This window comes from Vulpes vulpes, chromosome 2, assembly GCF_048418805.1.
Source record: "Vulpes vulpes isolate BD-2025 chromosome 2, VulVul3, whole genome shotgun sequence".
Classification (NCBI taxonomy): domain Eukaryota; kingdom Metazoa; phylum Chordata; class Mammalia; order Carnivora; family Canidae; genus Vulpes; species Vulpes vulpes.
In genome coordinates this window covers 161,615,260-161,642,047 of record NC_132781.1, presented here as the reverse complement: position 1 = coordinate 161,642,047, position 26,788 = coordinate 161,615,260, and the positions used below count along the sequence as shown (strand labels likewise).

The 26,788-nt window shown below is 41.3% G+C and overlaps 1 protein-coding gene across 6 annotated transcripts in view; it reads left to right on the top strand.

Moving 5' to 3' along the window:
- Positions 1 to 26,340, top strand: part of DDI2 (DNA damage inducible 1 homolog 2) — a 41,757-nt gene extending 15,417 nt beyond the window's left edge. For 2 of the 6 annotated variants that reach the window (XM_072751118.1, XM_072751119.1), the window contains exons 5-9: positions 1,200 to 1,327; positions 4,637 to 4,765; positions 10,663 to 10,766; positions 12,427 to 12,616; positions 17,598 to 26,340. In XM_072751118.1, the coding sequence (XP_072607219.1) occupies positions 1,200 to 1,327; positions 4,637 to 4,765; positions 10,663 to 10,766; positions 12,427 to 12,616; positions 17,598 to 19,489 (2,443 nt within the window). In that variant the 3' untranslated portion in view covers positions 19,490 to 26,340. The other 4 variants (XM_072751122.1, XM_072751121.1, XM_072751123.1 and 1 more) reach the window with 4 other exon arrangements.
- The last annotated feature ends 448 nt before the right edge of the window (positions 26,341 to 26,788 follow it).

Here is a 26,788-nt window from a genome sequence, read left to right as displayed (position 1 = left end):
GGAGAATGAAGGCATGAAATGTGGGAGTAAGCTAGAACTCCCTTTTAAATCCATCCCTTTCTCGTGTAGGAATTAGAATATGTCTGATGTTTGAAGAAACGGTTTTGACAGACCAAGTTAACTGTCATTTTTGTGTGTGGTTTTCTAAGTGATAGCCAGGTAGTTAGATGCAGCATTTGCTGAGTGTCTCCTCTTCTGTTAACAGTGTGTTCTGGATGCTTTCTGCCTCTTAGCCACGCTATAATAGGCGTCATTACCCTCATTCACAGGTAGAAAACCCAGTCTCGGGGATTAAGCACAGACACAGCACAATCCGTTAACACCCATGTATTATATTTGCCAACTATTTCTGATGCACTGGTCGTAGAAAATGTATCCAGATACCCAGTAAATCCTCCGGTAAAGTTGGAGCATTTGTGAAATTCTGACATTCTACAGAATTAAAAGGTTGTGACCCTTACTCTCCAGAGGTTAATTTTCCTGGTTCTGAGCTTGTAAAGGAAGCAGAGCTGTCTTTTGTGAGAAAGCCATGTGTGTGCCTTTAGATTTTCTGCCAGCTGAATCTCACTACCTCACCTGTTGTGGGAAAGAGCACTAATGTTCATTTCCATGACTCAGCTTCTGTAATAGGGGCAAAAGATGTGACTGATCTGTGGGGTCCCCCCCCCCCCCCCCCCCAGTAAGGAAAGGGAATCTTTATTGAAGTACCAAGGCTTGGTACTTGGGCTTGGTCAGGAGGCTGCCCGGCAGGCAAAGGAAGACCTAGCGGAGGGGCCTTATTTGACCTTCTTCTTGGAATGCAGATGGTTGGTGTGGCCCCGCTTCTTAAAGCAGTTGACAGAGCAGGGGTGCAAGCAAGGAAAACACTTGCGGCAGATACCTCGTCACAGTTGTGTTTCTGGGCCAGCTGGCGGAGGGAAGGCTTGATGGTGCCACTCTGCAGACAGCACCAAGTGCAGGGTGGACTCTTTCTGGCTGTTGTCATCTGAGAGTGTGCCCATCCTTCAGCGGTTTGCCCACAAAAATCAGATACTGCTGGTCTTGCCCGTCAGGGTCTTCACAAAGGTCAATGTCTGCGTCTGCCACTTAGCCACCTGGTTGAAGAGAAAGCCAAATCTGTTTTTAATATTGTGACTTTGAAACAGATTTCTCTTCCTGCAAATAATGATTTTACTATACTTGGTTTTGGTTTGTTACAGGCAACAGAACATTGAGGAAAACATGACAATAGCTATGGAAGAGGCTCCCGAAAGTTTTGGCCAAGTAGTGATGCTTTATATTAACTGCAAAGTGAATGGACATCCTGTGAAAGCCTTTGTTGACTCAGGTGATGTCTCCGTCTTTGTCTTTCCATCTGTCCGACATTCTGACCTGATGCAGGGAGAAGGAGAGACTCTGATGCCTGTTAAAGCTGGCAGTAGTCCTCTGCACTGCTAATAAGCCTGGGGGCTACTTCACTTGCCAGTCGGTTTGTTTGTTTGTAGCAGGTTTATTCCTGAAACATTTCTTAACTGGTTTTGAATTTTGCAGTATGTCCTTTATCTTCCTACCTCCCCTTACTTGGCATCCTGACTTTTTAGGATACCTCTGTAAGAAATTTGGGAGTAAATGGGTTTAGAAGGAGCTGTAAGAAGCAGCTGAGTACGGTATAGGTCAGACAAATATTTCAGCATGGCTTGTGTGCCAGCACTTTGCCAGGAACTGAGGAGTCAAAGCTTGTATGAATCAGGGTTCTTGCCCTTAACCTAACAGCCAGGTCAGAAGACAGGGAGTTTCCCACTTGAGGATTTAAATAATCCTTATACCAGCTAGCACCTTTTCTCACAGTAATAACTGCTTTTTAATAAGATCACACAACACTGTGTGGGTGTGGCTTGGTGGTCTTGTATGTCTTAATTCTGTGTAGCTCACTCAGGCTGTCAACTAGGTTGAGTTCCTAGAATAGTAAAAGGCCCTGCTCAAGTAATATTTTCTTCCATTTGTTCATCCACAATTATTTGAGAACATGCTAGGTTTCAGCTGTCATTAGGAGTTTGTATTTAAGATGCATACTTTCCTGGGAGGGACAAATCTAATTATTCAGTTTAAAAAATGTCTGTTGAATGCTGTAGGCAGGGCACTTGTGCTGTGCTGAGTGTTTGGGAGTAAGACTCACTAACTGGTGCTTCATGGGGCTCTTATGAGTGAGAGAGACAAATACGTATGTAAGAGACCCTAATATTAGCACTCAACATTTATTGGGCCCTTACTGTGTGCCAGGCACCATACTAAGTGCTTACTATAAATCATCTTAATTTCATGTAATCCTCAGGTTATCCCTATGTGCCATATTCAACTGTTAAACCTATTTGATAGATGAGAAAGCTTAGAGAGGTGATCCCACTCTTGAGGTAGACAGAGTTCACAAGTAGACTTTGGATTCAGCCCCTGATCTGTTTGGTGCCACGATTCAATGACTGCAAATATCACATGTGTGTTGAATACCCGTCAAGACCACATTCTCCCTCTGACCGGGGTGCTTAGGCCTGGCTTCCCCAGAGCGGGCACCTAAAATGCCCTATCTCCACAGAGTTCAGGGCTTTGAGCCAAGGCTTGAGGAAAGGCAAGAGAGTGGCTAAAGGGGCCCTTCTGGTCTTGGGCTTGCTTACTTTAAGTCAATAGGTAGCTTTTGTGGAGTAGAGTGGAGAGAGAGGAAGAAAAAAGAGATTGCCTTCTCCGTTTTTTTTCTTCATTTTTGCTGGGCCCTCTTGAATCTAACCTTCCTCAAATGCCAGGAACTTTCAATACCCATTAGGTGTAAGGTGCCTAATGAGTAAAGTGAACAGGAAGTGTTGGAACTGCATGAGAGAGGAGATCACTGGGCTAGGCCAGTCAGTTGGGGAGAGGGGGGGGGTTTGAGCTGGGCCTAAGGGATAACTGGCATTCAGAGAAGGGGGCAGCAGGGGGTACCCTGCAGGAAGGTCAGCGGGAGTAAGAGGCAGAGGGAAGCTTGGTCCTGTCAGTGGAGGGTTTATAACAGAGTATGAGGCTGGTAGCTGTGTCTGTTCAGGCTGCTATAAGAGTACCATCATCGACTAGGGGCTTTTAAACACAGATTTATTCCTCATAGTTCTGGAGCCTAGGGAATCTAAGGTGAAAGTGCGGGCAGGTTCAGTATTTGCTGAGGACCCACTTCCTAGGTCACAGAAGTTCATCTCACTGCATCCTCACATGGCAGAAAGGGTGAGGGGGAGCTCCCTGGGGTCTCTTGTATAAGGATGCTCATCGCATTCCTGAGAGTTTCATCTTTCCCCTCCATGACTTGATCACCTCCCAAAGTCCCCACCTCCTAATGCCATCACATTAGGAATGTGATGGTTTCAACATAGGAATTTTAGAGGGACACATACATCCAGTCTGTAGCAGGAGGCAGTTTGGCCAGATTGAGGTGGACTCTTGATGCTGTGGCAAGGTGGTTTGAAGCTAATCTTATAAAGAGGAGGAGCCATTGAGGATTTTTGAACAGATGAATAAGTGACCTAAAGAAGGTGATATTTGAGGAAAACTGCAGACAGTGACAGATCTGGAAAATTCTGTATCCCTCAGGGTCAGAACCGTTCCCTTGTTTTAAATTAAACCTCCACAGTGTGGTTTGGAAAGCAGAGAAATTGTCACTAGTGAGGGGAATAGGATGTGAGCTAGGCTGATTGCTATAGTTAGAAGAAGGAAAGTCAGAAACAGAAACTGCATAAAACGTACAGGGTTGAAGCAGAATTTGAGAGTGGGGAGAAGGCTAAAAGACAAGCGGTCACAAGTGAACAGTGCAAAGTTTTATGTTGCAAGAAAGTAATTCCATTGGTAAGGAGAGAAATCCAAAGTGCAAATTACTTAGGGAGAAAATTTTTTACCTGTAGGCTTTGAGATGGAAATGTGGAGCCCTCAAGTATGTAGACTAGAGTCTTTGGAAGAGATTAGAACTGTAGGGAAAAAGAGAGAGATGTCTGTCTCCTGCACAGGGCTGCTCTGGCTATGTGGGTGAGTACACGTGAGAAAAGGTCCTAATAACTGCCCTCTTCCCAAAGGAAACAGTGTGATGGTTGACCAGAGATGGGGAGTTCAGCTCTTATTTATTTAACAGACTGCAGGTTTTACCTGGTAAATTACAGTGTCCCAAAGTTTGAAATAAAAATAGTCTGATAAGATGTTTAGAGATACTCAGTGAAGATGGATCTGAGAGTAAAGAAATAGTTAACTTAGCATTTCCATCTGTAGACGTAGTTTGAGTTTCTGGAAGTCCTCTCTAGGTAGTTTTGCTTTCTGTCAGTGAAGTTTTAAAATATCATCTAATTGTTCTATTTAAACAAGATATTCTTTAAAAAAATAAATAAAATGCATTTTTTTTAATTAAAAAAAATAAACATATTCTTTCGCTCCTTGTGAGGTTTCTGCACTGTGTTTCAGATTCCAGTGTGGAACTAAAAGTTGAATTAAGCATGGCAGGAGCAATTAAGGGCGATTCAGCTAGGTATGAATAATTTTACACAGACCAAAGCTTGGGTGTGTACTTGCTCTCTGCCCTGGTCTCAGACTGCGTTTTTTAATTATAACACAAACATGGATATTGTTTTTATTATCTGATGTTTCCCTCCACCTCCAGGTGCCCAGATGACTATTATGAGCCAAGCTTGTGCAGAAAGGTGTAATATAATGAGATTGGTGGACCGTCGGTGGGCAGGTATCGCCAAAGGAGTGGGCACTCAGAAGATTATTGGAAGGGTACATCTAGGTGAGCAAAGTCACTGTGGGAGTCTTTTCAGAGTAGTAGACGTTAAAATTTTATTTTGCGTGGTTATATCTGATGCAGCCAACGTAATCCCCAGAAATTTTAAATCTTCTGTTATGTCAGAGTTTTACATGTACATGTTTTAGCTGGTTACAAAAAAAATCAGTCACTGTACTTTTATGTTCCTGATCCTTATAGATCCCTTTCAACTATTGTAGTTTATTTCCTTTTAGCTCATTTCCTTGGTGCTTACCTCCGTATTTCAAAATAACATGTGTATTGTGCTATTACTGATACGTAAATTCTGTTGAGAATTGAGCCATCTAATTGAAAATGATTGCTTTTCCTTTCGTGTCTAGTATTGTTTTTCTTGTAATTACTGGTTTGTTTGGGTCATTTCATATTCTGTGTGTTACTCAGTTCCTAAACACTTACATTGTCGTGTAAATCTCTTTTATGCATTTCATCCTGTTGAAGATTCTTCTGGAGACAGGACTGGTGCTTCAGAGCTGCTTCACAGCTGTTGTTTTAGAATCTCTCTTGCTTGGGTTTCCAAAGGCTCCTTTCCTCTTGATGTGAGATCGGATTACATGCATTCCCTGTCTTATTCTTTGTAATTTTGCTCCTATGAGAGTACACCTTCCAGTAGCTTCCTGAGGAAAAGCATAAGGGAGAAAACTGAGTCCTTACATATCAGAACTTGTCTTTTTTTTTTTTTCCCTATACTCTACCAGTCTGGCTAAGTTGGAAATCATTTTTGTTTTCTACAGTTTTTGTCAGTGTTGCTGTAGAGAAGCTGGCTGCTGTCCTATTTCTTGATCCTTTATGTGAAAGATTTCTTTTCCATTTTTGAAGCTTGTAGAATCTTCTTTGACCTTAATGGTTTGAAATTTCACAGTGATGTTCTCGGGTGTGGATCTTTCTTCATCCACTGTGCTGGGTGCCTTTCACTTCCTCCCCCGAGCATGTCTGTTGCTCAGGTGGGACAATCTCCTATCCTGGACTTGTCTTCTAGTTTTCTTTCTTTCCTGTTTATCTCTTTCATGTGTCCTGGGTGTGTTGTTTGTTTGTGGGATTTCAACTTTGCCTTCCAACCTTCCTGTTACGTTTTGCCCTTATTTGATATTCGTGTTACGTAGTTTTCTCGAGTGTCTGGCGATCCTTGGCATCTGCTCATATTGAAGATTAGGACACCAAAGAGCTATTTGGAAGATTACTTGGATGGGCAGCCATGTGTGATTGTAGGTACTCTGGGAGTTGGGAGGATAGGGCTAGAGCTCAGTAAACTCTAACTCAGCCCCCCTATTTCAATTATGTGCCTGTTGTGTCCCTGTCTTCTTTTGTGTCCACATCTGTTTTACCCTCTTGAGAAAATAAACCTCTAGTCTACTGTGGGGGTGAAGGGAGGAAATCACCTGGCTGAGCAGAGAGTGAGAGGGAACCCCAGGATCTAACTGCCTCCTGCAGAGACCTTCATCCCTGGTGGCCCAGGTCCCTGTTCATCAGGCTCTGGGGAGCTGTGTGCTGTGAACTGGCTTGCTTCCCGGTTTTCCTTACTGCCCTCTGCTTTCTATTCTAAAATTGTGTTTTAGTTTTCTTTTCTTTATTTTTGTCGTTAGTGATTTGTACCTTTAAAAAGCCAACTTTTATTGTGAATTTTTTAGGAGTAAATGGAGTAAGTGTATGTGCTCAATCCTTCATTTCTAACCAAAATTATTCTTTTTCTTAATACCTTATATCCTTTTTGAGTGAGACTCAACCACCAAGTACCATTTGGACTTAATCTCTTTCTGGCCTTTTTTTCCATGCATTTTATTCTTGCAGAAAAGTGGTCATATAATATACAGAATTTTATGCCCTGTTTTATGAAAAAATAGCATTCATAACATTTTCTCGCTGTTGCTATAAATTTCATAAGCACCATTCAGATGCAGAGCATTCTCTTTTTTTTTTTTAATAAATTAATTTTTATTGGTGTTCAATTTACCAACATACAGCAGAGCATTCTCTTGTGTGGGTTAAATGGTCAACTTTAAGGATAAAATTTTCCTCAAATATTTTATTATTGTAACATGACAGTGGATTTTTATGTAGTTCTGTGCACATTTTAATTTTTTTTCTTAGTCAATATTCCTGTAAGTGAAACTACTGACTCAAAGGTTATGAATACTTAAAGGCTCTTTTTTACTTAAAGGCTCTTAATGTATTCCTAATTGTACCAATGCAGCTTTTCCAGCACTGAATTAGTATTCATCTTGATGTCCTTATACAATCAAGGATTATTAGTTTTTACTTCTTAAAGTACAGATTAAAAATGTTTTTTTTATTGTAAGTTGCTTTTCTTTTACTGCAAGTAATAGTTTCTACCAATTTTTCTCTTGTAATATATTTGTCTATTTATTAGACTCTCTGTGTTTTCTTTTGTCGCTTTGTGTAGACTAAGGATAGGAAGGTATTTCTTCCTCACATACACTTCCCGACACAGGTAGGCCTGAACTACCACACACAGGTTGCTTCAGAGTCTGAATTCTCAGAATTTCCATGGTTTTAAGTAGGAGGGTGATAGGAGGAAGCTAAGTATCAGTCCCTTGTGTCCTTCCTTGTACATGGACAAGCTTTAGCATTTGCAGCTTCAGCTATGATAGGCATGAGGAAAACATTATGATTGTAAGGGAAATCTAAATAAAAGGGAGCTGTGTCATGGATAAGAAGACTCAGGATGTCGAAAGTGTTAATTCTCCCACATTCGTCAGCAGCAGAGTCATTGTAATACCATCAAGATCCCAGTAGGGTTTTTTGTTTTTTTGTTTGTTTGTTTGTTTTTTGGTGAGACCTGATGTGCTAACTTAAAATTTTACATGGGCCATTTATTGTAGGAATAGGCAAGACACTCTGAAATAACTTCCCCCTTCTAAATGTCAAGAGCAAAGGACTAGAACAGAAACAGACCCATGCTTACCTGAACCTTGATAAACAAGAGAGGAAATCTTACAGAGCAGAGGAAAGTTTTCAGGAAACAGCACTAGGACAGCTGGGTATCCATGGAAAAAATGGATTCAAAATTGGACCTTGTCTCACATCACACACGAATGTCAGTTCAGGGTTGATGAAAAACCTCAATGTGAAAGGCAAAGTCAGAGCTTTCAGAAGAAAATGCGGGAGACTATCTTAGATAAATGCAGGGGTTCCTTAAAAGTTAAGAAGGAAATTATTTGACAGATTGGGCCATATTAAGATTAGAACTTTTAATCAAAAGGCATAAAGCAAGTGAAAACAAACTAGGAAAGAAGCTTTATAACATATATGACTAGTAAAGGATTCAGATTCAGAATATATGCATTGTGTGTGTGTGTGTGTGTGTGTGTGTGTGTGTGTGTCCTCCAACTCGGTAAAAAAGACAGTATAGGGGTGCCTGGGTGGTTTAGTCAAGTGTCCAGCTCTTGATCTCAGCTCAGGTCTTATCTCAGGGTCATGAGTTCAGGCCTCACATTGGGCTCCACACTGGGCATGGAGCTGGCTTTTTAAAAAAAGAAAGAAAGAGAGAATAAAAAACTACAGAAATGACTGAAGGGGCACTATTTTTTTTTTTTTTTTTTTCTTTTTCATTAGAGCCAGTGAGCAGGAGCAGAGGGATGGGCTCAATCCTAGGACTCTGAAATCATAACCTAAGCCAAAGTCAGATGCTTGTGTGACTGAGCCACACTATTTTCTTTTACTGACACCCCCAAACACTATTGAACAGGAAATTCAAATGATTAAATATATGAAAAGTTGTTTATTATTAATCAGAGAAATAAATGGAAAATTACTTGCCAGATTAGCAAGATTTTAAATCTAATAATACCAAGTGTTGGTGAGAATGTGGAACAGTGGAAGTTTTATACACTGCTAGAAACATTTTAGGAAATAATTCAGTATCATCCAGCAAAGCTGAGCTGATATCCCCTAGAATTCTATGATTCCATTTTCTATGATATATATACCGTTAAATTAAATACACACCAGGAGACAAGTATAAGAATATTCAGGGTAGCATTGCTTATGACAGCAGAAAACTGGAAGTGACCCAGAAAGTCCCAGAGCAGTAGAATAGATAAATTAGTTGTGGTATATTAGACATGACAGTACTCTAAGGGATGGTTTACAGTGAAAGAAACAGCCACACGTACAGGGATAGATCTCAAAATACTTTGAGTAAAGAAGCAAGTGGTAATTCAAAAACACAAAGCTAAACAGTAATATCATTTAGAAATCCTACAGAACTGGTAAGGATTATTTAAAAAGCTGGGAATGATGAACACAAAAACCAAGGCAGTAGGGAGTTTCGGAGAAGACACTAAGTTGTGATCAGTAGAAGATAAAGGGACTTCTCTTCCAGGTCCCCTTCTCTGCGGGGGGTCTGCTGCTCCCTCTGCCCCTCCCCCCTGCTCCTGCTTGCTCACTCTTGCAAAAATAAATAAAATCCTTAAAAACAAGATATATGGGGCAGCCCTGGTGGCTCAGTGGTTTAGCGCCACCTTCACCCCAGCGCCTGATCCTGGAGACTCAGGATCCAGTCCCATGTCGGGCTCCCTACATGGAGCCTGCTTCTCCCTCGGCCTGTGTCTCTGCCTCTCTCTCTCTCTCTCTGTGTGTCTCATGAATAAATAAAATCTTTAAATAAAAATAAAAGATATACTGAGCCTAGGTGGCTCAGTGGTTTAGTGCTGCCTTCGGCCCAGGCGTGATCCTGGAGCCAGGATTGAGTCCCCCGTCGGGCTCCCTGCATGGAGCCTGCTTCTCCCTCTGTCTGTGTCTCTGCCTCTCTCCCTCTCTGTCTCTCTCTCTGTCTCTCTCTGTCTCTCTCTCTCTCTCTGTCTCTCTCTCTCTCTCTCTGTGTCTCATGAATAAATAAATAAATGGTGGCTTAGCGGTTTAGCACCGCCTTCGCCCAGGGTGTTATCTTGGAGACCCAGGATCGAGTCCCACATCGGGCTCCCTGCATGGAGCCTGCTTCTCCCTCTACCTGTTTGTCTCTCCTCCTCTCTCTCTGTGTCTCTAATAAATAAAATTTTTAAAAAAAGATATACTTAATAGCAAAGTAATTTTTAAAATACAGATGTAGGGCAAGCCCGAGTGGCTCAGTGATTTAGCACCGCCTTCAGCCCAGGGCCTGCCTGGTCCTGGAGACCCAAGATCGAGTCCCACGGCAGGCTCCCTGCATGGAGCCTGCTTCTCCTCTGCCTGTGTTTCTGCCTCTCTGTGTGTGTCTCTCATGAATAAATAAATAAAATCTTTTTTTTTAAGGTGCTTTTTAAAAAAATAAATAATAAAAAACAGATGTAAAGTACGAGGAGTAATTAAGGAAAGGCAAAGCAGGAGGCTCCAGGCAGACAGAGGCATTGGTTTTTTTCCCTGCTTTGGTGATTAGAAACTTGATTATAACAGGCAGTAATAAACAGTTTACTTTTTGGAGGCTAACTTGTGTAGATATTTTATTTCCGTTTTAAAAAGCCTTTTGTAAGTGTACAGGAAGCAAGTGGTTAATATGGAGGAATTCATCCCCCACCCCCATCCCCAGTCCTTAATGCCACTTTTCCTCCAGCTGAACATGTGTCCTGATGGTATCACGTATCAAGCCGGGTCTTCTGGGTGGTATAGTTTTACTGTATCCACTTTATAAACTGGTGCCTTCATTGGCTTTCAAACTGATCACTGGACTTACTGGATTTTCATATTTAACTCGCCTGTTTCATGCTTTGCCTTGGGTTTGCCTGAACATAGGAAGCAAGGCACAGAATGACAGATATATTTCCAAAGCTTTTTGTGAGGCTTTTGAAGCAAAAATCAGTAATGTCTAAATAAATAAATGTAGATTAAAATTTAAAAAATCCATAATCTCTTATGTTAATGTGCTTTAGCTCAGGTTCAGATTGAAGGAGACTTCCTGGCATGTTCTTTCTCTATACTTGAGGAGCAGCCCATGGACATGCTTCTGGGACTGGACATGCTGAAGCGGCATCAGGTAGTTAAGAGCTTTGCTTTCCTTTTGCATCAGCATTTTGTATGTTACATGGTTATTAGCACATCGTTTCCCTCCGTTGTGTACACCAGAAAACTGAGAAGTCCTGGCTTCTGCAACCTGGAAGGGTCCCTGAACTGAGGATGTCATCATGCATGGTTTGAAATTATGTATCAGTAGAAATAGAATCTCTTCTTGTGAAATCTTTTTGAATCTTTTAAATCTTGCCATCTGTTTGAGATTATAACAGGCAACTTTGTTCTCTTGTGTTATTTTTAGTTTCTGATGAGAACTCAGGTAATTTTTGTTGGGTTTGTGGGGCTCTGGACAACACATGATGGTAAGGGGCAAAAGGAGAAGGGGGGAGAGAATGAATCTTCAGTAGACTCCATGTCCAGTGCAGAGCCCGACGTGGGGCTCGATCTCACAACCCTGATACCATGACCTGAACCGAAATCAAGAGTCAGACACTTAACTGACTGAACCGCCCAGGTGCCTCCATGATGGTGATTTTACTGCAAGTATACATTTTAGTAAATCCTTACAGCTAGGCAGTCAGGAAGAAGAGCTACTACAGGATTAAGGAAGGAATCCAATGAGACGTTGGGAGTGGAAATGTTTATTTAGTACAGGGAGAATGATTTATAAATATATTTGCTTATAATATTTATATTTCTACTCTGAAACCTAATAATTTGTTTAAAGATAAAGTCTTCTAATTGAAGAATCAATTAGTGTCCCCTGGGTAATGAGATTTTACACAGCAGGATTTCCGATCCAGTCAATATTTTTATGTCACTAATACTCTTTAAAGAGATTTTTATTACTAAATCCCTATAAAACATACTGCGGGGCACCTGGGTGGCTCAGTGGTTGAGTGTCTGCCTTTGGCTCAGGTCATGATCTTGGGGTCCTGGGATCAAGTCCCATATCAGGTTCGCCGCAGGGAACCTGCTTCTCCCTCTGCCTGTGTCTCTGCCTCTCTCTGTCTCATGAATAAACAAATAAAATCTTTAAAAATTTTTGCATTAATAGTCTATTTAAAGTGCAGAATTTTAAGTAGAAGGGGTGAGTGAATCATTGTGTTAATAAAACCCAATTTATTGTCATCTCTCTGTGTTTGTTAGTCATGATATAGGCCAGTATTCTTCTAGTAGGTATAAAACATGTATGTGTATACTGTCCTATGTCAAGGATTAAGAAAAACACACAGAAAAGGAGGGTAGCGTAAGTATGAAATAATACTTTTATAGAGGTGGCCTTGTCCATATACCACTTTTGAGACCATTGGTATTGAGTTTAAATATAAGTTATACTTTATGCAATAAGCAAAATGTAAATAGTAATGTAAATGTGAATGTATAAATAGTGTGTCTCAGTTTTTAAGAAAAAGTCAGTTACATGTTTCTAAAAAGTGGGACTGCTGATTATGCCTGGCCTTTTTCCAAATTTTGTACAGTGATGTGTATTACATTTAAATTCAGAAATGAACAGGGGTCGGGTTAGACAAGTAAGTGTAAACTGCATCCTATAAAGAGAATTCTGCTAAAACTTTACTTTAAATATTTGCATATTAAATACAATTTAAATATTTAAATTCATGATAATTTTTCTGCATGGCCTTTTATCCACTATTGTCAGCCTTTGGTTTCTTTCTTCTAAGTGTTCCATTGACCTCAAGAAAAATGTACTCGTGATCGGCACCACAGGCTCTCAGACCACCTTCCTTCCTGAGGGAGAGTTACCAGAGTGTGCCCGATTGGCATATGGGGCAGGGCGAGAGGACGTGCGGCCAGAGGAGATTGCAGACCAAGAATTAGCAGAAGCTCTTCAAAAATCCGTAGAGGATGCAGGTATTTGCAGTGGCCAAGCTCTCGAATAACTTTGTTGTTATTGGTCGGTGAGCAAGGGAGGTTGGAGATTCAGAGGGGATAATTTCTAATCCGTGTCATCGTCCTGTCATGGATGTATTCCTTGTCCTCTCACCACCGCCTCCTATCTCTGAATACAATATAGAAGACCTTGGTCTTTCGACAGATCCATTGCTGTGTTATTAGGTACATTGGGGAGTTACTTGCTTAAGCACATTTTGGAAAGGCTTCCTAAAAAAATCTTGTGGGTTTTTTGTTTTTTTTCCCCCTGACAAAATTTCCTACAGGGGTGCCTGGCTGGCTCAGTCAGTTAAGTGTCTGACTCTCCATCTCAGCTCAGGTCTTGATCTCAGAATTGAGAGTTCAAGCTCCGCTTTGGGCTCCATGTTGGGTGTGGCACCTACTTTAAAAAAAAAAAAAATTACAGTAAGCAGACATTTCCTTTTGAGTTCTACAGTTTCCCTGAAATTTTATTTTCCTTTTCTTAGGCCCATTTCCTTTGAAGGATAGCATTGTCGTTGTGACTAAGCAGTCCTGACCTTTTTAATATCTCCCTAAAGTGCCGCCACCAAAGACAACCACCAATAAGACACATAATTGAATACTAATCAGACACAGTGTTTATGCTTTTAATGAGATTGCATAGTGTGTCCTTGGGCCAAATTAGAACAGTATGTCAGCTGTTGACATGGTGATACCTAATCATTTTTCCCTAAGTTTGAATTGTCATGGCTTGTTTAAAGACCAAGCCAAGTTTTCTGGGTTAACTGGAAGGACACATTTTTGCTGAAATCCTACCTCCATGGCATCATTTTCCCCCATCTGTTATAAAACAGTGACTCTGGGATACATTTTCTAGAAGCTAAAGAGGATTAACTTTTAAGTTGGGGTTATTTTAAAGTCTTGAGCTATAATTATTCATCAGTGACTAATATCACGCACAGTGTTTTCTGGTATAGTAAAATGTATTAGAGCTACAAGTCCAGGGAATAGCTTTCTTGTAAAGACAAAAGAGATTGGAGCTTTAAAAATAGCCAGGTTTTGCCTGTGTTTTTAACTTAGAGAACATCCAGCGATCTAGCCCTGAGCCTCTTTAAAATGGGTGGTGTGGGTAGCAGGCAGTTTTCCAATCTGGCCTTTTTTTGTAATCTAGTCACACCTTTTGGCACCTTTAAGTTTAAATATAAAGTACAGCTTTGGTTATGATATAACTGTCTTGCAGGAAGGGGAAAATTCTGAACAACCAGTCAGAGACTAAATTAATAGTTTTAATCTTCCCTGCAAGGCAAGCATGACTGAGTTTGACATACCCACTTAGAAGGTTTTACCTGTTTTTAGTAACTTGTCAGTCATAATAGTAGGTATTCATAAAATGAAGATGTATTACCATCTTGTGAAATCTCTGTTTTTCCCCCACAATTTCGTATTTTTATTTGAGAAGCACTAGCTGATGATAGCAATGCTTTCTAACCTACTAACAGTTACCTTCTTTGGGTAATTACCTTATAATAAAAAGTTTAGGAGATTAAAATAGAAACCACAGGTGTTTTCAGGCGCAGTGAAGAGAATATGCCAATTGAAAGGATTAAAAGGAGGAGCACCTGGCTGGCTCAGTCGGTAGACTGTGCTACTCCTGATCTCTCTCGGGGTCATGAGCTTGAGCCCCACGCTGGGCAAAGAGATTAAGAACATTAAAAATAAAATTAAATATATTTTTTGAAGGATTGAAAGGAAATGGTTTTGTTTTGTTTTTTTCCTCATGTGACCTTTTGTTACAATATGTGACTTGTAGTAATTTTTATAATGTTTAAATAGTGGAATAATTCTACATCAGGTCCTATTTGTTTGGAACACCCGACTTCCCAGTATCATCACAAGCAAGACTCTGGACAGGGTAGATGAAAGTATTTTTACTAAAAACTGTTTCTTTGGTGGAGACCTTATACCAGAGTGCCTTTATCTTTTCTATCAATGGAAAAATGAACCAGAATAGGAGCTATATCTAATACATCTTCTAAAAACTGGCTAAAAAGTAAGTTAAGCCAGGATAATCCAGTTTGGTTTGTTTTTCTTCTAAAAATAAATCTCCACTGAGAAGGAGATTTGGAAAGTTACTGTTACAAGTGTTCGTTCACCTTTAAGATTTCCATACCGTGTGATTCCATCTATGGGTCTTCTGTTCTCCACCCGTCCCACATGTCTGCCCGTGAATGCCATGTGTGTGGGTGTGTGAAGTTCATTTCTTTCCAAGTTCTATTGAAAAATCTGTTGAAGTTGACACATTGCTTTATGTATTGTGAGAGAATTAAACCAACCAGACTACCGAAACATTCCCTAAGCTTGACTCTACCAGTTCCTGATTGTAAAGGTGGCAGAGGAATGGAGACAAACCCTGCATGCTGTGTGGTTTGCGTTGTTAACCCAAGTTTGCTTGTCTGTTTCCTAATTCAAACAGAGCGTCAGAAGCCATGATGCATGTAGTGTGTGTGTACTGCAGCTGGAGTGGGCCCCAGACCAGGTATTTATAGACACCACGTTAAGCCTTCCATCCAGTTATCGTCTGTGGTCTGAAAGTCTCTGTATCTGCAGCCGTTTTGGAATTTAGCTTCCGCCATCCATTTCACCTTGTTTAATCTGGTTACAACTAGCCTGTATATGCATCTGTGTGTTGGCATACGGACATATCTCGCACAATTTCCTATGCAAAGTCTTCTCAACCACTGGAACAGTCCAAGGAGGGGAGGGAAATCCCAGTAAAAACGACCATTGTGAATATATCAAATCAAGAATGTCAGCACCACTGCACATTGTCATTGAGATAACTACACCCTGAGGGGTTTCGGGAGTCTCTCTCTTCTGAAAACGTGAAAGTTCTTTTTCATAGCACTGCACACAAATGCCACAGTTAGCAAAGGGTAGAAATTGTCAATCCACTGAAGAAGTGGAAGCCTAGACCAGGTGACTTGTCTAGGGACACAGGTTCACAGGATTGAGGTTTTATTCCCTCAGAAAGAAGAGCTGACACTTGGCTCTCCCATCTTTCCCTAACCTGACAGATTCTCCCCCAGAGGCATTTTGCTCTCTTTTGCCTGGAGTGTAAATTTGGGAGACGGCAGCCTGAGCTGATTTACCAAGAGAAAGAAAGTCTTTTAATACCAACCTGGGACTTCATAGGGGTTGTTTGCAGGCTGGTTGTAATTAGATACTTAGCATTCAATTTCTTCTTTTTTCCTTTTTCCTTACAAGGTGAGGTAAAAGTGGGCATGGTTTAATTAGTCTTAATATCCATTGTCCTCGTCCCTTTCTCCTATCCTGTGGTACTGACCCAGTGCTCCCTACAGTTAGGATTTAGGTCAGTGAGACCCACCATCTCAGCTGCAGGAGGACTAAGTGCTGCTTTCATAGTGAGTGCCAAACACATCGAGGCCGTGTTGACCTCATGCAGTTGTCCTAACTGGCATGCCAGTGCCAGAAGGCCATTATCACATACCCCATGCCACTCACGTGGATACTTTACATATAACACATCTTTTCTGTTGGCATTAAGTCACAACTGAACCTCTTTCAGAGCCAGTCTTAGATTGATAAATAAAACTAATAACCGTGTTTCTAGACACTAATGGATACAGTTTGCCACTGACATAAATTCTGTTTTCCTATTTACCTCTAAGCTATCAGATTGTTTTGCAAGAAGTCAGTAACTTTCTGACATAGTGCCTTATCTTCTCATGCTGTTAACCAGTGTTGCGTTAGAATGATTTAGAGCTGTTTGAATCCTAACTGGATTGCTTCATGACATCTTAAGATCAGGCTGCCCACATTGGATGTTAATCAGCATGAAGCATTTAAGTCACATCTGCCCTAGTAGATTGTACTGTGAAGTAATTGTTACCAGCCTTTGACATTTAATTAAAGATCTTATACTAATTGTGTAGAGGTCAATGTTTAACTGGATCTGTGGCAAAAGGAGGATTGGAGCTGATGATTAATGGTGTCGTGAGGTGGTGTTTGAGCCTGCCGTCCTGTGAGTGCTCAATCAGTTGCAGTCAATCTAAATTGCCATTGCCTATCAAAAAACTGTTATGAACTATCTCCCTCCACTGCCAGGACTGCCACCTGCTGTGCCCTCGAAGTACCTAAGTGTTCTTACTTAGTTGTACTATGTTAATGTGATAAAGTAATTGATAATCCTTTTAAAACTTGCCCTATTTGGTAAGGTGATGATTGTATTTAATCTGTTTGACCTTTAGCTTTATTTTTGTTTGACTCCACGTTCACATAGTTTTATCCTGATTTTCAGGAAGTTTGGATAGAAATGAATTAAATATTTCTCTGCCTTCTGGAGATTCTTAAGCATATCCTCCTATCTCTTTATAATTCCCACTCTGTTCCAGATAGAGCTGGTTTTAGAATTGTCATTTAGAACCTTTGGGTTCACATTTGAAACACTAAAAGTGCATTGACGTGAGAATTATTCTAGTGCAAAGATCTTTAAAATTTGTAACATGCTTAAGAATCACCTGAGGAGCTTATTAAAAAATGCAGATTTGTGGGTTTCCTCCCATGTTGATGCTTAGCAAACATGCCAGGTGATTTCAGGGCAAGTGATAGAACACACTTGGAGAAACTCTTCCAGAGTTCTGAACTCACGGAGAGTAAAAATACATAAATATCCCTCAGCCTTGAGCACTGACCCAGCCATTATGTGGATGTTTATTAATGGTACTTAAAGAAAAATACTGAATTAGAGTGCACATGTTTTATTAAGAACACATTTATTCTGATGCTGTGATGTTAAACTGTCACCCCAGTGAGAATGGTTCTTGTGTAAGTCTATGGATATAAGACAAACCCAAGTTTAAGGACCTGATTTTGTTCTGTCCTGTATAGATTTGTATCATCTGATCATTTGGTGGCCTCTGTAACCTGCTAATTAATCTCTTTTCCTTTTTGTTCCATATAGAGAAAAGCGGTAAAGAAACTACCTCACTGGGAATGTCCTCATTACCAACTTCAGACGGATTTAACCATCCAGCCCATCGTTCAGGACAGAGTCCTGAGATTGGTGATCCTGTGAGTCTTGCTCACTCCGTCCCTGCTTCAGCCTGCCCTGTGAAGCCCAGTGACCCCGACAGCATCGAACCTAAGGCTGTGAAGGCTTTGAAGGCTTCAGCTGAATTCCAGATAACCTCTGAAAAGAAAGAACATCTTCCTCTACAGGATCTTTCTAATAGTGCTTCTTCAGCAGACAGTGCTCCAGCAGACCAGAGTCCAGCCATGCCTTTGCAGAATTCCTCCGAAGAAGCCATTGTTGCCGATAATACGGAGAAATCTGCTGAAAGAAGCACCCAGGGCCTCAGATCTCTCCACACAAGACAGCAAGCTAGTTTATCTGTCACAACTAGTAGGGTGCAAGAACCACCAGGGTTTCTAGGTGAAAAGGGTTGGTATCCAGAAAATCAGAAACTGAGTCAGGTGAATGGCCTGCAGCAGCACAAAGAACCAGGGAATCAACAGCATGGGGTTGGACAACAGAATGCTCTAAATGATCAAGAACATCTCTGTAGCACAGAGGACTTTGAAATTCTTGGAGAAAGGCAACAGAATCAACAGAAAGGTGTTGATTTGGAAACGACAATGAAAGAAGATGGGCTACAACACAATGTGGACCTTCTGGGTACAGAGGAAAATATTCTACCTTCAGGATGCTTTGGCTGCTCAAATTCAGAAACACTTATGGAAGTAGATACAGCTGAAGAGTCTCTAGTTGCTATGCTTAACTCAGCGGATGGTCAGCATGCCAGTGTCAAGAGCATCGGTGCATCTGCTCTCACCTTAGATAATCCCTTGATGGAAGTAGAAACATCAAAATGTAATCCTCCTTCATCTGAAATTTTGAGTAATTCAGTTTGCACTCAGGATTTACAGCTCCCAGACAGTAATGTTGAAATGTCTGGAATAAGTAAAGAGGGTGAGGATTGCTCCCCCTCCTTGAGTCTTGGTGGCAGTTGTCAGCCCTCTGTGGAGTCAGCAGAGGAACCTTGCTCGTCTCTAACAGCAGCTTTGAAGGAACTCCATGAACTTCTGGTCATTAGTAGTAAACCAGCTTCAGAAAACACATCTGGAGAAGTTACCTATCAGTCAGAAATGATAACTGAGGGCCACACAGGTATTCAGGACCTTTCTGAAAGATGGACCCAAAGTGAGCGTCTCACAGTTACCCAGAATGAAGACCATTCACAAGTCTCCTTTCATCAGAGCATATGTGTATCGGTGAGGGCAGAAAAGTTAACAGACACTTCAAATGGTGCTGGAGTAGATGTAGTAGAAAATAGTAACATTGGGGATCTGGGTGATGGCCTAGGAACTGAGAAGGAAAGTGTCCCCAAGCCTAGGGGATCCGTAAAGGAGACCAGCTCTGCCACTCTGGCCTCAGCTAAAACGTCTAAGCAGTCACACTGCACATTAGGTGTAGACATTCCACCCCAACTCTTAGCAGGTGAGGAGGATGCAGTCAGTCACACGTCTGAGCAAATGAAGTCCTTGTCCAGTTTCATATTGGTTAAAGATTTGGGTCAGAGCACACACAAGCCGGTGACAGACAGGCCTGAGACCAGAGAAGATGTCTGTCCTGAAGCTGCAGGGCCACTTCTTGAATTTGAACCACCTCCCAGCCAGTCATCACCAAGTCCCTCCGTTCTTTCACCATTAATTTTTCCCGCTGCAGACATTGATCGCATTCTCCGTGCCGGCTTCACTTTGCAGGAAGCTCTCGGGGCTTTGCATCGAGTTGGTGGAAATGCAGACCTTGCACTTCTCGTTTTGCTAGCGAAGAACATTGTAGTTCCTACATAACCATGGAAAAGGGGGCTAGACCATACTCCATTCCCTTAAGAAAAGCTATACACGTGTACACACACACACACACACACACACACACACACACACACACACACCACTCATCACATATACGATATATGTAGAAACCTGCAAGCAGAATGTTGAGCCAGATTTTTTTTAAAGATTTTTTTCGGCCAAAGTAACTTATCTCTTGTCTGATGAATTTGTCTATTCTCTTTGTTAAAATTTGGGCCTTTTTAAATGTATTGGCAGTATGTGCATACAAAAGCTTTTTATTACCATTAAGATGATGTATTCTGGAATAAAATTGATGGTTTTGTGTATAGCATACCATTTTAGAATGAGAGTGAATGCTTTAAAAAGCAGAAACCATGAGAAATCCCACCACCCATGCAGCTAAAAGCAGATTAACTTCCCATTTTGGCTGTGTCTGTGCTGTAGGCAAGGTATGGCTTGTTGGCTCAGTTGTCCATTTACAAACTGGATCACATGGTTTGGTGTTTGGAATTATACTTAGTGCTCTGTATATTGATGATTCATCAGTTACAACAGGAAATTGAAGAATAATTGAATAATATATTCTAGAGTGGTATGTTTTTATTTGTATGGTTAGGATTTGACCTTTTTATGGAATGAGGTGGGAGGGTTTCGAACTTGGGCTGCTTTGTGCATCATAGGCTGCTGCATGGATTGCCAAGTATTTGGGGTGGGAAATGGGTTGGGAGTCAACGTCAGAGTGAAACATGGTGCTACCCAGCTAGAAAAGGGAAGAGTCTATAAATTCGTTTGCAAATGTCTTGGTGATGTTTCAAGAACTATGAGTGAAAAATAATGGCCGAAACACTGGAATTGACTAGATAGTGGGTTTGCTAGCATCTTACAGATCACACCTCAACCTTTAGTGATTAATGATGAACTTAAAGTTCTGCTAATGGGTTGATCGCCAGCAGTTTATTTCCTTTCAAAGCTCATTTACTAGGAAGTTCTTCTAAAGCTCAGGTTGAGCTGCGATCTGAGTGAAATATTGTGAAGTGGGATAACCTTGTCACTGGTTCATCTTGGTGCTTGGAATGGTCAGTCTCTTTGTTGAGTGTCCTTCATGGCACCAGAAATAGTAACTGCAGTTTCTGACTCAAGTGGCCTTGGTAGAGATTTCCATCCCTTTCTTTCCTCAGGAGTTTTCTTTTTAAAATAAGATGCATCATATTTGTGTTTACCATGTCAAGGTAGAGTGGGGCATAGTATATAGATGTATTTATTGTGGCCTTTTTTTTATATGAGGACTAGCCCTTGGAAACCATTGTCCTGTGGGCCCCACTGTGCAATAATCCTACTGGATAGATTTTAGGTAGTTTTTCCTGGAAAATAAACTCTCTTATGTACCTAGCAGGAATCTGAAATCTTGGTTTTATTGAAAAGAATTTTGAGAATGACTCCCGATTCCAAGTTCTGGTTCGCAGTGTGTTTGAAACAGATGCTTTGAGAGGGTGATTCGTGAACTTAGTGTTAAATGATTTTGTCTAAAGTCTTACTCTCTTTGAAAGCGTATTCTTTCCATCAAAATTTGAGTCATTGAGCACAATCAAAATGGAAGCTCATATCTCAGGAGTTTTTGAAATGTTAATTTGGGGGCACTTAGAGACATTTCTCTTCTACCCTATTCCATCTTCTTTTCTTTTTGCTGTGATATTTGTATGTGTGTTATGAGACTTTAGTGATGTGATGGAAAGTCACATAGATTCATCATGATCCTGACGTTAGGAGATGGTTGACAGAAGGAATTGTGGTTTACTGTTTTCAAGAGGGCGCTTGAAACAGCGGGTCACCCAGCTTGTCTTTAAGATGTTCTTTCAGATGATCCTGTTGCAGACCCTTTTTGCCTGCCCCACACCAAAGATGTAAGATGCACTAGGAAACTGCATATAGGATTTCTGTCAACCGACTCTTAAGAGCTGTGATTGTAATTAAGTAGTTGGTGCTATGATTGAAGCAAAATCCAATAGCAATGCAATGGCCCCCTGTATTTGCTTTATGGGTGATAATTGGGAATTTATTCTAAGCTTATAAATCTTTAGGGTCAGGTTGGAGTGAGGTGGGGGAAGTTATCAATGACAGCAGACTTCTCCAAAAAAGCCTGTGTGTGAAGATGGGCCTCATCGTCTTCGGTGTGGGCAGTGGTGCACTGCTCAGGCTTGGCCGCTCAGTTTTCACAGTGCAGAGATTTGGGGATCAATCCCAGGTGGAATACAGAATATCAACCCGGAAAAGGTTTTATTATAATAGCTTTTTACATATGTATATTTATTTTTAGGAGAAAATTGAATAGGCCTATAGTTGTACATGCATTCTTGTTAGGAGTACTTTGAATGAATGAGCTGAACCCACTTGCCAATTATCCTTTTCTTTTTTCATCATTTATTTTTTTAATGTATAATTGCTTTCAATTTTTAAAACCGTATTTCCTGTCCCATCATTTATATGAAAGTAAAATTGTTGATATCTGTTAGGATTTTGAATCATTTTAAATTTTGCAGTTCTTAAAACACAAAGGGAATTAAGGAACATGACACTAGTGAAACTTCATTGTCAGTTTTATTAAAAGTGCAGAAATTCGGGGCGCCTGGCTGTCTCAGTTGGAAGAACATGCGACCCTTGATCTCAGGGTCGTGAGTTCAAGCCTCACGTTGGGTGTAGAGATTACTAAAAAAAAATGTTTTAAAAGTCAAACTTTTTTTAAAAATGAAATTTAAGATTAACTTCTCTAAAAATAAGATAAAATCATTGTGAACTCCTCTGGTGGCCAACAAAATAGTTACTGGTCAGCCGTGCATAGTAATGGGCCATTTTACTGGACAGCTTCTTTGCCATAACCAGTAATGGATGGTTTTGTGGTCAGCACTCACCTCCAAGGGTGGTCTGTTTATTCACCAAAGAGAGGAGAAGATTGTCCTGTATGACTTGCAGTTTACCCTAAGCTGATTGGCATGTGTAGCAATGTGCTTGGTGACCAGACAGCTATGCCTAGGCTGTAGATTTTGCCCATTGGAGCTGGTAAAAATGATTCCTCCTGTACATGTTTAGGCCTCTAGACATCAGCCAGCCTTCATCCCACAGTTTGGCCCTTAGCCATCAACATATAAAGATAGCCAGTTGCTTGGCAAAGAGAACTGGAGAGATGGTGGGTGTCTGTTAAAACTGTTCTTCCTCGGAGCCTATGAAACCTCCCAGAGCTCCGTGTCTCCATATGTACTAAAGGAAGACACAACCCATGTGTTTTTTCCCAAAGCATTTCTCCAGCGAGAGAGGGTTGCATAAAAATGGAAAGATCTATGAAACTCTGTGTCACTGAGTTTTATGATAACTAGTTAAAATGGAATCCGCCTGTTCTTCCCCTAGCACAGCTTTCTATCTCTAGTAAAAGCCATAAAAACTTAGTTGGTTTAACCATCAGCTCATGTGTATATATACATGTGTGATTGACAAATACCCTACAGTTAATTTTTTATCTACAGATATATTCTCCATTTAAGGTGGCTTTTATCCCACCATGTATATAAAAATAGCCTTGCAAATAGCTGGCCAGGAATGTTGCAGTGCATTCCGACTTCCTTTTCCTTCCTGTTTGCCACCTGTAATGAGAGCAAGCAGGATAATTGAACTATGTATTTCAAACTTGTTATCACTGGCAACATATCCTAAGAGAAGCTAATTAGATTATGCATTCTTCCATTCTCTAGCACAAAGCACCAAAAAGCCAAATTTCTCCTTTGAATTTGGTAACTTAGTATAGTCTGTGGCTGAGCTAGAAAGAAACTGTTATTAAGAGTTTCCCTTCCCAGAAGATGGAATGTTAACCTTTTGTGTTAGGAGTTCGGTAACATAAAAATAGCTTTTTTTTCTGAAAGAGTTAAAAAACACCAATTCCTCTTAAGAAAGTAAATTTGAAGCATGTCCTTGAGAACTAGAAATGTAAAATCATGGCTTGAGTTCTATACCTTAGAGGGCTCTCAGTGAAGTGTTCCTAGGAGTTCATTGAATAAATAAATTAGGGGTAAACCTTTGATGTACTTGATTTTCTCTTGTGCCTTAGTTTCTCCAAATAGAAGCATCACATTTTGGTGGGAAATAAAAGTGGAAGTATTGGGGGGGGGACGGGGGGGATTTGAAAATGGCCTTCCTAGAGATAGAGGCGTGCATGGAGTGGTCCTAAGACTCACCTTCATTGTCAATTCAGAATTACCCTGCATCAAATCTTTAGATTTCCCTAGATAGAAGAATTACAGTAGGGCGTTTTTGCATCAGGAGTACCAAAAAGTGGTTTCTAGGTGTTTATTATGTTCTTTGTTGCACTGTCTGTATTGTGGTGGTTAAGACAAAGTCCAAGAAAATGTATCTGGTACTCTTGAAGGCTCTATACAGGATGAGTCTTTGAATAAGATTTCATTGACTCGTGAGACGCCTGGCTGGCTCAGTCGGTAGAACATGGAACTCTTGATCTTGGGATTGTGAGCCCTATGTTGGGGGTAGAGTTTACTTAAAAAAAAAAAAAAAAGTTTATTGATTCATCAAACATTAAGTGCCTGTGTGCCAGGTACTGGGGAGCACTGGGGTTACAGGAGTGACTAAATCAAGATTGGAAGCCTGCCCTCGTGAAGTCCTATCTAGTTAGGAGATAATGAAACAAATTTTGGCATTAAGGGCAAGATCTCTTTTTGCCTATTGGCAGGGTTTTATTTTTTAAGTCATACTAGAATAATTTCAGATTCAGAGGAGATTGGGAAAATCAGGCTCAGAATGGAAATAGATACTATGAACCTAAAATTGCTCTGAAAGAGTTTTTTAAATTATCTTTCTAAATAGAATCAGAAACAAACAAAAAGGTGGGTTTTTTTTTAGGATTTTATTTATTCAGGAGAGAAACAGAGAGAGGCAGAGACACAGGCAGAAGCAGGCTCCATATGCAGGAAGCCTGACATGGGACTCAATCCCAGGTCTCCAGGATCAGGCCCTCTGCTGAAGGCGGCGCTAAACCGCTGAGCCACCCGGGCTGCCCAACAAAAAATGTTCTAACGTTTGATAGAAATACTTGAAGAGAGCAGTATAAATTATTTGGAAATACTATATGCTGCTAGGGGGCAGGGGGAAGCAGATGGAATAGAAGCACAAGTAAATGGGAGATGATCCCAAATGTGCACCAGTGACAGCTTTTCCGCCCACTGGGACATCCTTGGGGGGAGTTGGGGTAGAAATGCGGGGTGTGCTGTGGGATCCCCCCACTCCCCATCTGAGCATGGCCGCTCTGGAATACTGACCATCTGGGCCAACAGGACTTAGCAGAGGACCCTATGGTATTTGCCGTTTTAAAGCAGCTGAGCCCAAGATGTGGAAATGGGAATCTAGAGCAGAAAATGTAGCAAGCGATGGGGCCAGGTGAGGGGCAGAATTATTACAAGAGGCTTCAAGGTTCTCCCAAATCTTGGGCAGGATAGCTCCATTAAAAGGACATTCTTCAACCCATTATTTAAAATGTCACCACGTATGTTGTAATCCTGAGGCTTGCAGGTAGTTTCTGGGCGTGACTCCCAGCGACTTCTGAGGCTTCCAGTCGGGAAAAACCCACAGATTTGTCGTTTACATATTGGTGACTGGTGATCTAGACCCTCTGGGGGCTGTAAGAGGCGAGAGGACATAGCTGGTAAGCTTCAGGGCACAATCTTAAGGAATGAAATCGGAGAAAAACAGTTCAAGGCTGTAGGAGTTAGAGAATGTTTCTTTTACCTAAAAAAGTTAGGCAGCTGACAGAAGACCTGGGGTGGGGGCGTAGGACACAAAATGAGAATTTTTGCAGAACCGTATTTCTTTAAATACGTAGAAGGTTCTCGTTTAGCTGACTTGGGGAAGGGGCATGCTGGATATTGTTTCCCGGGAAAATCCACGTCTGATGGGAAAAGGCTTTGTTGACCAAGAGTTTGCTTTACACACGACCTTGAATGAAGGCCTCTGTGGCTTGAAGGAAGGAGACCTCGGGCCGCCTCCTGCCGAGGCAGTCAGATCAGCCAGTCCGTGTCCAGATCGCTTGAGCCTGAGATGACCTGACGCTGACCAGCCGCCTTTTTCTTTCCCTGAAGGCCCCGTAGCTTTCTGAGTTGATGTGTCCCGACACCTTTCTCTCCGAATGATTATACTCCATTGTCTGTTCTCTCGATCATCCTTTCGAAATAGGCACTCAGAGCAGTTCAACATATTACATTGCTTTTTTTCCCACTGTGCATCTACAACGGAAATGGATTTGCGTGTTTTTATTCGAAATCTCGTCTTCATGGCAAGTTGGGCTAATGGCCTTCGCTCTCGAGTAAGGTTTGTTTACCAGTTTTGTAGCCGTATTTGGCAAATCTTAGCAAATAGAAACCCTTCTCCCCCCCCCCCTCCTTTATTTGTTCTTGCAATTGCTCCTGTGTTGCTTTTCTGACTTTTCTTTAAGCTTTGAGACTACTGCATCTTTTAAGAAACTAGGCAGATTGGCAAAATAGGCTTGCCGATAGCTTAGTCACTCCCATAGTGCTTTGGTTTTGAGAGTTGGGAAAACTCTGAGAACTTAAGAGAACCAAACTCAGGAATCCCACAGTTGGCTGCACTGTGCCCTTGGTTCAGGGGCTGGACATAGGACCTGTCTGCAGCTGAGTGAACTAGATGCATTTGGGTTTGAGTTTTTGTCACATACTGAAATGTTAAGTCAGCCCTAAATAATCGAAACACTTTATTTTTCTTTTTTTAATAGGAACTTTCTGAAGAAAAAGTGATGTGTAAAACATTTGATATTTAAGACAATAAAGTTTTTATCATAAGACTCTTGTTTGATCGATTTCTTTCAAGTTGAGATGGTTACTTTGTCCTTGTCCACCCCCCACCCCCCGCCACCCCTCTAAATGACTGGTACCCGGACGCCGTGATGTGTAGCCATCCGCCGGGACCTCCCAAGAAATGGGCATGTCCAAGCCATGACAGTTGGCTTCCAGGTGAGCCCTGAGGGGCACGGCTACGTGCCCGTGACCGAGACACGGGTCCGACCGCGTGGGCAGCCGATGCACAGTAACAGACATAAACATTGTGACAGGGTGTCGTGGTTAGACCGGCCTCTGGAGCCAGGTCACTTTGTCACTTACTGGCCATGTGACCTTGGGGGAGTTTCCTACCCTATTTGTGTCTCCATCTCCTCATCTACAAAAACGACCATCTGGATGGTTGTAGGGATTAAACAAGTTAATACAGGTGAAGTGCTTAGCACAGCACCTG